The sequence below is a fragment of the Cucurbita moschata genome, unplaced genomic scaffold (assembly GCF_002738365.1).
Source record: "Cucurbita moschata cultivar Rifu unplaced genomic scaffold, Cmos_1.0 Cmo_Scf00015, whole genome shotgun sequence".
NCBI lineage: Eukaryota > Viridiplantae > Streptophyta > Magnoliopsida > Cucurbitales > Cucurbitaceae > Cucurbita > Cucurbita moschata.
In genome coordinates, this window is record NW_019268531.1 from 1,852,382 (window position 1) to 1,862,359 (window position 9,978).

The 9,978-nt window shown below is 38.1% G+C and overlaps 1 protein-coding gene and 1 pseudogene across 1 annotated transcript; one reads left to right on the plus strand and one right to left on the minus strand.

Annotated features, from left to right (window-relative positions):
* Nucleotides 1-1,897: 1,897 nt before the first annotated feature.
* Nucleotides 1,898-7,040, plus strand: LOC111453322 (annotated as a pseudogene).
* A 126-nt stretch (nucleotides 7,041-7,166) lies between these two features.
* LOC111453323 (thioredoxin H-type-like) lies at nucleotides 7,167-8,633 on the minus strand. The gene is made up of 3 exons (XM_023094379.1): nucleotides 8,394-8,633; nucleotides 7,724-7,846; nucleotides 7,167-7,636 (listed from the first exon to the last, which is right to left on the minus strand). Exons 1-3 carry the CDS (start codon nucleotides 8,481-8,483, stop codon nucleotides 7,490-7,492), a joined length of 360 nt encoding a protein of 119 aa, XP_022950147.1. The 5' UTR covers nucleotides 8,484-8,633; the 3' UTR covers nucleotides 7,167-7,489.
* Between the last annotated feature and the right edge of the window lie 1,345 nt (nucleotides 8,634-9,978).

Here is a 9,978-nt window from a genome sequence, read left to right on the forward strand (position 1 = left end):
TCTTTTGCAATTTTAACAACTTAATAATCCAAGAGAGAATATTATAATGAACAATAATTCCAGCCCAGCCCGAACAGAAAAAGGGAGGGAAGGGGCGACGCGGCAAAGGAGAGCGCGCGCCAAGGGCAAGGCCGAGGGCAAGGAGAGCGCGCGCCAAGGGCAAGGCCATGGCAACACTCGTTGAAATCAACAGCACCGCGCGGCGCGCCTCTTAAAAAAAGTGCATATTGGATTCGATTCGATTCAGAACTCAGAACCCTTTTCTTTTCTTTTTTAATTTCATTGATTTGCTATCATCATGTGCTTCTTAATCATTCTTTTAAGATATGGTATTCTTATTTCTTTAATAATATGGTCTGAGCTTAGGCTTAGAGTAATTAATACAATAATAATCTCCAATTATATCTCAGATTGCACTCCAGCATCCCATGAGTGCTCGCCAATTAGTGCCAAACCATTACTTACAACTGTTTCTCTACATTTTTGTTATTTCTTTATAGGTCATTCATACATTAAAACCAAGCCCGAATCTCGAGAATTATGAAGCTAGGCTAAAGTTCAAACCGATAATTCAAACCTTGAGCTGACCTACAGATCAAAAAGAATACATCGAGATCTCTCCTGTTAACACCGTCACTTTTCAGGCTAACATGTCAAAAAGAATACCACGAAATATTTCAATTCTACGTCAATTTATTTGTGACTTTTTAAATGTAAAAAATAAATAATAAAAAAATAATAATGAAAGATCTTATATTAAACACAAATTTAAAATGTTTGTAAATTTATTTGGTAGACTTTATAAATAATTTCTTTATGATTTTTTTTTTATTTTTTTTTTAATTCTAGTCGTAAATAGCGAAGGAACAATATACCTTTTAAAAAAGGGCCGATATCTGCGGGGACAAGTGGCGGACCATTGCCCTCCAATTAGGCGGCGTGGGACCATAAAGCGGCGGTGTATTACGGTTCCCATCTCCTTATTCCGCCATTGAAGGACAGCTTAAAGAAACACACACACAACAAAAAAAAAATTAATGAAGGAACAAACTTAAAGGAAATTGAATAACGCTGCCTCCTAGTTCTTTTTGCCAACTCCGCCACCGCCGCGACACATGGGTCACTTAGATCCGTCAGGACCCATCATAATTTAATCCCAAATTAAGCTCCCATCAAGAACAACTTCGCCCCATCTTGTTAATTCTTAATGGGTCCAAGACAGTTCAGTACCAGACAGAAAGATTCGAGAATGGAAGGCATGGGGGACTGGACAAGCAGCAAGATCGCATTACATTGGAGAAATAATTGAAGTTCATGAAAGATCAAAAATTGTAACAAATTTGATTCATAAAACTGGGTAGGAATCAAAGGGGACTTTGGTTTTCCTTTGGATTTCACATGAGCCATTAAAACCCAGGAAAAGCTTGGGGGTCACATGGTGTTTGGTAGAGGTGGGACATGCTCTACACAGATACCCAGACAACAGTGGCATATGGAGACATCACGGCATGTCGTTTATCTTTCCGTTTCCTTACGAAAATGGGCCACAAACAATGCTCTTCATATCATTCTCCAGTCAAAATCCCTGCTCTCTTCTTACTTCTAATGAACTTAAATGTAAGAACTTTAATAAAATATTAAGACATTTGTTCATCACAGAAATTCTGTTAAAAAAACATTCTTAAGGACATATTAACTTAATGACGTAATGAAAGACGTTCATTTATTGCTGTTTATTTTCATACTCCCAGTTTTGGGAGGTCATTATAGTTACGGCATCTTTCAGTAATTCACTTTTTGTGTTGTGTAGTTCGCATCTACGGTGGTTAGTGAACTGTGGTGGCTTTCGACACTTGTGACTGTCGGTGGGTGGAGGCTGTATATAAAGCCACGCATATGGGTTCCATTAATTCGCAGTCATCGGAGGCTCGGATCTGAGTGCCGTGTTCTAACTGGGAATGAGCTATGTGGTAGCTAATGCTTGGAATAGACAAGAAATAAAAGCCTCTCTTGTTCTTGGTGGGTTTTAGATCTCTGTGCATTTCAACTTTCCCTTCATCCCCAAGAAAGTTTTGGGTCTTTTTTTTTGCTCAGAATGGCAACCAACTCGGTTTCCAAGCTCTCAATGTTGGTTTTGGGGCTATTTTGGCTTCTGGGTGTTCAGCTTGTTCAATGTAGTGTGACATATGATAGAAAGGCCATCTTGATCAATGGGCAGAGGAGAGTCCTCTTCTCTGGCTCCATACATTACCCAAGAAGCACTCCTGAGGTACCCATTTCTCTTCCCTTTTTGCTTTATGGTGGGAATGTTTCTGATTTTTGGAGAACTGAAATGTTTGTAGATGTGGGAAGATCTGATTCAGAAAGCCAAAGAAGGTGGTCTTGATGTTGTTGAAACCTATGTGTTCTGGAATGTCCATGAGCCTTCCCCTGGCAATGTACTGTAACTTCTCCACCTAAACTTCATTTCTTAGTTTCATTTTGAACTTCTCTTCAAGAATTATTTACTTTTCCTTCTCATTTTGCTCGTCCTCTATGCTTTCAGTACAATTTTGAAGGGAGATATGATCTGGTGAGGTTCATAAAAACCATTCACAAAGCTGGACTCTACGCAAACCTACGCATTGGACCTTATGTTTGTGCAGAGTGGAACTTCGGGTACCTCCTCCTTATCATCTCCATATCTCTTTTTGTCTCTCCACAGTTAAAATTAATAGTTTCTGAACTTCAAACGTTTCCTGCAGAGGCTTTCCTGTTTGGCTGAAGTATGTCCCAGGCATTAGCTTCAGAACAGATAATGAACCCTTCAAGGTATGTTCATATGCATGCCTTTTTAATCTCTCTGTGCTTTAGCTAAAGTACTTTTGATATCCATGGGGCTGTTTTGTTTGGTTTTCTCTTGCTATTTCAGAGAGCAATGCAGGGATTTACAGAAAAAATTGTGGGGATGATGAAAAGTGAAAACTTGTTTGAGTCCCAAGGTGGCCCCATCATTCTCTCTCAGGTACTAATATCTAAGATTATCTAATGGACACTAAACGTTGTAGAAATGCAGCTCTAATTCGAGCGAATAATTGATCTTGTAGATTGAGAATGAATACGGAGTACAGAGCAAGCTATTTGGGGCTTCTGGGAAAAATTATATGACATGGGCGGCAAAGATGGCTGTAGGTCTGGGAACTGGTGTCCCATGGTTGATGTGCAAGGAAGAGGATGCCCCAGATCCAGTGGTTAGCCCTTCTCTTATCTATTGTGGAGTGCTTAGGCCTTCTCTTCTCTTAACAAAGGCTTATCTGAGAAACTCTGGTTTTGTCTGTCACAGATTAATACATGCAATGGCTTTTACTGCGATGCATTCTCTCCTAATAGACCCTACAAGCCTTCAATGTGGACAGAGGCTTGGAGTGGCTGGTGTGTAACAGCCCTCCTCTCGTCTCATTTTCGTCATCCACCTTTTGATCGTCTGAAAGGTTCTCATTTCTCTGATTTGCCTTGACAATCCTGTAGGTTTAATGAGTTTGGGGGTCCAATTCACCATAGACCGGTTCAGGATTTGGCGTTCGCTGTTGCTCGGTTCGTTCAGAAAGGAGGGTCGTTTATTAACTATTACATGGTTGGTTTTCTGTGACACAAGCATTACTTTGTTCTGAACTGTTGTCTTATAAGATTCTCATCCCTTCCTGTGACAGTACCATGGTGGGACGAACTTTGGACGTACAGCCGGAGGACCTTTCATCACTACCAGCTATGACTACGATGCTCCGATAGATGAATATGGTGAGAATTGAGAAACTTAAAGGAACAAGCTCATGTCAGAAGAAAGCCACTGTGTTTTTTTCACATGTTAGCCCCTGTGGATTAACATAGCTGTTTAAAGAAAGTTCGGAAATATACAAAAAAACGCTACGATTAAGTTCCAATGTCGTTGATGGCTGAAAATGTTTACATTGGTTTCTTTGTTATAAAACTATGACAGGCTTGATCAGGCAACCAAAGTATGGTCATTTGAAGGAGCTTCATAGGGCGGTGAAGATGTGCGAGAAAGCTTTAGTTTCAGCAGATCCAATTGTGACTTCATTAGGGAGCTCTCAACAGGTACTTTTACTCAACAGTCCATAATTCTGATCTCTCACCATTTAAGCTTAACCAAAGTTAATAAGGCTCGACCTTCAATATCGCCAGGCTTATGTCTACACATCAGAATCAGGAGGCTGTGCAGCTTTTCTTTCAAATTATGACACAAATTCAGCTGCAAGAGTGATGTTCAATAACATGCACTATAATTTACCTCCATGGTCCATCAGTGTTCTTCCTGATTGCAGAAATGTAGTTTTCAATACGGCCAAGGTTTGGAAACATTTCCTTGCATTTTAGTTTAGACTTCAGTAGGCTCTGGTTTCGCGGCTCACCTTGATTTTGTTTTTGACCTGTTTTCCAGGTCGGAGTTCAAACATCACAACTGGAAATGCTACCAACAAATTCTCCAATGCTCTTATGGGAAAGCTACAACGAAGACGTTTCTTCCGAGGACGATAGCATGACAATGACTGCTTCTGGTTTATTGGAGCAGATAAATGTTACCAAAGACACTAGTGACTACCTATGGTATATTACTAGGTGAGACCACTTCTTCCTTCAGCTCTTGCTTGCTTACAATTGAATTCTTTAGATGAAAGTCATTACATGTTTAAAACAGGAATTGCATATTGAACAGTCCATAATATTCTGTTTTTGTCCCTTCAGTGTAGATATTGGCTCAACAGAATCCTGCCTGCACGGTGGAGAACTCCCCACACTGATTGTTCAGTCAAGTGGGCATGCCGTGCATGTCTTTATCAATGGGAGGCTTTCAGGTACAGTACTATCTCATTCTTCTTGGATGCCTCTTACCATCACGAAAGCAAGAAGTTTTAATAAATATGGGTTGGTTATCAGGTTCTGCCTTCGGGACTAGAGAAAATCGAAGATTCACTTACACTGGCAAAGTCAATTTTTGGGCTGGACGAAACACGATTGCACTCCTGAGCGTCGCTGTGGGACTGCCAGTGAGTTTATTCCTTTGTTTTTCTCATAGTTGTCCACTTCAATAAAGGGGTCTCACCTTTTGCTTGTTTTACTAAACCATAAAAGCATGATGCTCTTCATCACTCCCCCAAGATGAAGCTTGAAGAACTTATACAACTCGAGCAATTTTTAAAAGTTAATCACAAATTCGAAAAGCAGTTTTGAAAACATAATTGAAAACTGCTTTCTAGTATGTTCTTTTGGGTTTTCCCCTATTTGTTGGTAATGATACATTTTGAATTGTTGTTGTTGAAGAATGTTGGGGGACACTTTGAGAAGTGGAACACGGGAATCTTAGGTCCAGTTGCTCTTCATGGACTTGATCAAGGAAAATGGGACTTGTCGTGGTCGAAATGGACCTACAAGGTTTGATCACTTAACTCCCAGCTTCTCGTGTGTTATGATTTCATCTCCGAAAAACTTTTTCCTCACTCTCAACTCCAAAATAGGTCGGGCTGAAAGGAGAAGCCTTGAATCTCGTATCTCCAAATGGTATATCTTCAGTCGAATGGATTGAAGGATCATTGGCTGCACAAGCACCGCAACCACTGACTTGGCACAAGGTACCTGTTGACCCCGAATTCATCTCGATTTTACTATCAAAGATGAGATAACCCTTAAAAGTATGAACCTTACCATTTTCACTTGCAGAGTAACTTCGATGCACCTGAAGGAGCTGAGCCATTGGCTTTAGACATGCGGGGAATGGGAAAGGGTCAGATATGGATTAATGGACTGAGCATTGGAAGATACTGGACTGCATACGCTGCTGGAAACTGTGATAAATGCAATTATGCTGGAACCTTTAGACCTCCGAAGTGTCAGCAAGGCTGTGGCCAGCCGACACAAAGATGGTAACTTCTTGACATTAAGGAAACTCATCAATACTGAAGAATGAGTTTCTCTTACATAGTCCAACTATATTTCATTTTCAGGTACCATGTGCCTCGTGCTTGGTTGAAGCCAAAAGACAATCTGTTAGTAGTCTTTGAGGAACTCGGAGGGAATCCCACAGGCATCAGCTTGGTGAAGAGATCAGTGACTAGTGTCTGTGCCGACGTCTCTGAATTCCATCCAACTCTTAAGAACTGGCACATCGAAACCTACGGAAAGTCAGAGGATTTACATAGACCCAAAGTTCATCTTAGGTGTTCTACAGGTTATTCCATAACTTCCATCAAATTTGCAAGCTTTGGAACTCCATTAGGAACCTGCGGGAGCTACCAGCAAGGAACTTGCCACGCTCCTATGTCATATGATATTCTAGAGAAGGTACCAAAAAACAAAGATCCATTTTTGTTTTTCTTCTTCTTCTTTCACTGTATTTACTTATCCCCACTCATATTGTCATCCCTTTTCTACAGAGGTGTGTAGGGAAGCAAAGATGTGCTGTTACCATATCCAATACTAACTTTGGGCAAGATCCATGTCCAAATGTTTTGAAGCGATTATCGGTCGAAGTTATATGTGCTCCAATGACTACAGCAGCAGAACCCAACTGGAAGGGTTGATTGGATTGGTTGAAAGGGGAGATTTAGCTTCTCATGAAGGGTTGCATGGTTCAATTACCAGTAAAAAGAGTGAGCAAAAGGATGATAGGGTTACAGCAGCAGTACTTTTCCAATTTGTATCCGATGATTTGGTTTTCATATTGAGTGAGTTTTTCGTTAAGGGTGTGTGTGGTGCCAAAGGCAGTAGGGGTTCCTAGAGGTATAGGTCGTAGAGTATGTAAATCCCGGGGTTCTGCAATCTAGGCCCTGAGGTGAATCTCAATTCCCATTCCTGGCATTTTAACTGGAAATGGGTTCTGGGAAAGATAGGTAATTTATTTCAGTTTGTTATATTGGGGAAAAATGAAACCCCATTCAGGATATTGTAATGACCTGGTGTGACAAGTGCCTCATGTAATACAAGGCCAGTTTGAAGGAAAAAGAAAAATCTTGATATTCTGCTCTCTAAATGCCCCTTTTTTTCTACATCCCTATTTCATGATAGAATATGAAATTCCTTTCTTGGGGTAAAGTACTGGAAGATAAGATCCTAACATTCAGATTCCTCCAGATATGGAGAAGGGTATAATTTCATTCCAAAATGCACGACTCTAATGTCAAATCGAATTTAACTATCAGAATTACCCATACATTAAGCAAATCTTCCTCCTAAAGAATCGTCTTCCTGTTCTTTCAATATCAGATTCCCACATCCCAATTATACTAATGCAACAATAACATTGTTTTTTCAACTTAAGAGAAAGAAGAAAAGACAAACAATAAAAGCCACTTCGAAAGGGAGAATATACCGTGTTCTTCTAACAACAAAGCGAGCGGATAGGAGCTGGTAATCAAGTATAGAAAATTTAAGCGGTTTCATAGTATAATGAAGTTGTTTATATCTCTACTTCAGAGCCCAATTGTCGTTGGTGATATCAGGCAGAAGAAGTAGCAGCCATGTGCTTGAATACAGTCTGCTGCAGTTCTTCCTTCCTAGCTCCAACCACCTTGTCCACAATTCTTCCCTCTTTCAGGAACATAAAAGTAGGCATTGCCTCCACCCCCCAATCTTTAGCTACCGACTGCACCATTCAACGCATTTTAACTAAAGCTACACACACACACACAGAAAATCCAGAGGAGGATTTATAAATTGTGATTTATAGTACCTCCAGATCATCAACATCAACCTTGAGAAATGTGACACTGGGAAATTTCTGAGCAAGCTCGTCTAGAAAAGGCGCAATGAACCGACACGGACCACACCATGATGCAGTGAAATCCACCACTATCTGCATCAATTCTAACACTCGTGAACAAAATCCTACTATATCTGATATGTACAGTAAGTTAAAATGTCAAACTCAATAATAGGTAGTTCCAACTACATGAAGATTGCTTCTATTCTGGTGAGAAAATGATTGGTGGTGAAATTTAGAAAAGGACTGGATTGGAAATGGCTTCGTATAAGCATATGATCTCAATGTAGTAAATGTCTACTACAGATGTATCCAATTGGTTTGGTTTGCTTTGCTTTGGAAAGCAATAAGTGGGAGACAAAAATGGTATTGATTGTTCAATAAAGAAAAGGAAGCACGAAAGATTCGAAACATTTCACAATTTGATTACTACTTTTTCTACCACACCACAAAAAAGCAAAGTGAAAGAACGGAAAAGTTTTCTGGAGCATATCAAGATGAGTTTGAAATACGCAACGCAGAATGCAATGAGCGGATCAAATCAAGTAATACCGATACATTGAAATCAATGAACATACTGGCGATTAAATCAAGGTAATGCCAAGAACACAAAGTTGAAGAGGAATTGAAATGGTTGTACCAGTTCCTGAGAGGCATTGCCCTTCTGAATTTGGTGGTTCCATGAATCAATGGTGTTGCAGCGGATGACTCGTCCCTCTGCTACTGCCATATCTCCTTCGTTTCCTTCTCTACTTTTACGAATCTCTGATAAAACCGACACACCAAACAGATTTTGATCACTGCGAGAATTTCTCCTTTAAATAGGTAAAGAGAAATGCTTTTTTTACAAAGAATTGGACCTTTCTTTGTGATTAATCACGATTTTGCCACCCCAATTTATGGACCGCTTTCAAATGAAATTCCATGCAACGTTTTCTCTTCCCGACGTAGATTTATTATTATTATTATTATTCATTTCTTTTTGGAGCGCGCGTGAAAAGTTTCATTTTCACGCTTACAATTCATAAACGCCGTCAAATTCTTGTGATTAAATCCAACTGTATGAGCCACACTTTTTAAAAAAAAATAATTATATAATTTCTTATTATCTTTTTTATTATACTTCATCACCACAAATAAAATTTTTAGAAATTAATAAAAAAAAAACAAATATTTACGAGTTCGAACCGAACTTTATTCTTCTACATTCATGTTTGGTAGCTAATTACTATCATCAAAGTGTTTATAAGTGTATTTCTTAAACTCTCATAGTACACGTCTCTCTTATACAATTCATTCCAATTGTCTCTAGCCAAATACAAAATAACAATGATTTCACACTCAAAATTCAAAACAATGCTAGACGAACATTTATATATGCATAGTAATACTAATTCTCATACATGAATCAAAACAACATTGTTGTTGATGATTCATGTACCAATATGATAAATAACCAAATGAATTCAATAGATTTATGAACTAAGATGAAAAATTAACCAAAAGTAATTATTATTTTTATCAAAGCATTTAATTATAAATATTTGATTAAAAGTAGTTTTATGATTGATGTTTATTTTTCAAAAGTATTTTTACAATCATGAAAGTAATAAAAATAAAAATAAAAAGTGTTAAACAACATTATGAGAGGAAACAAAAAGCGGTAAACAAAAGATATGGCACGAGAAAGAAAAAAAAAAGGAGGGAAATAAAAATTTAAGAAAAGTTTCAAATAATAATAATAATAATAAATGTTAGAAGAGACGAGAGGGAAATGAAAATTTGAGAGAAAAAAATTTAAAAGTTAAAAATAATTAATGATAGAAAAAGACAAATTTTTAGAATGAAGAGGTTGACTTTTAACATCATTTTTGGGCCAAGTAAAATATTTCTTAAAAATTTCTCAAATATACCCTAACTAAAAAATAATGTAAAGTCATTTATTTCTTATATATATATGTATTAAACTATATGGTAAATGAATTTCCCTTTTAATTATAGAGTCCACTTTGGATGGCTTGTGAAGAGCGAGAATTTTTTTATTAGCCACACAAATGGTCTTTCCATGGACCAACCACTACGGGATCACTCTTTTTCATTATTCATTTTGACCATTTTTTTAAAAAAGCTACTTTAATTCACACTATGAGTTTAATGGCATATATGCCTCTCACCAAACCCATCCAACCATTAAAAAAAAAAAAAAAAAAAAAAAAAATTTTTCA

Excerpts from the sequence above, each read along its gene's own strand:
- LOC111453323 (XM_023094379.1), bottom strand. The coding sequence starts at position 8,483 with ATGGCAGTAGCAGAGGGACGAGTCATCCGCTGCAACACCATTGATTCA. Across the intron at positions 7,847-8,393 it reads GCAATGCCTCTCAGGAACTG|ATAGTGGTGGATTTCACTGC; the intron begins GTACAACCATTT and ends GAATTGATGCAG. Across the intron at positions 7,637-7,723 it reads TTGATGTTGATGATCTGGAG|TCGGTAGCTAAAGATTGGGG; the intron begins GTACTATAAATC and ends TGAATGGTGCAG.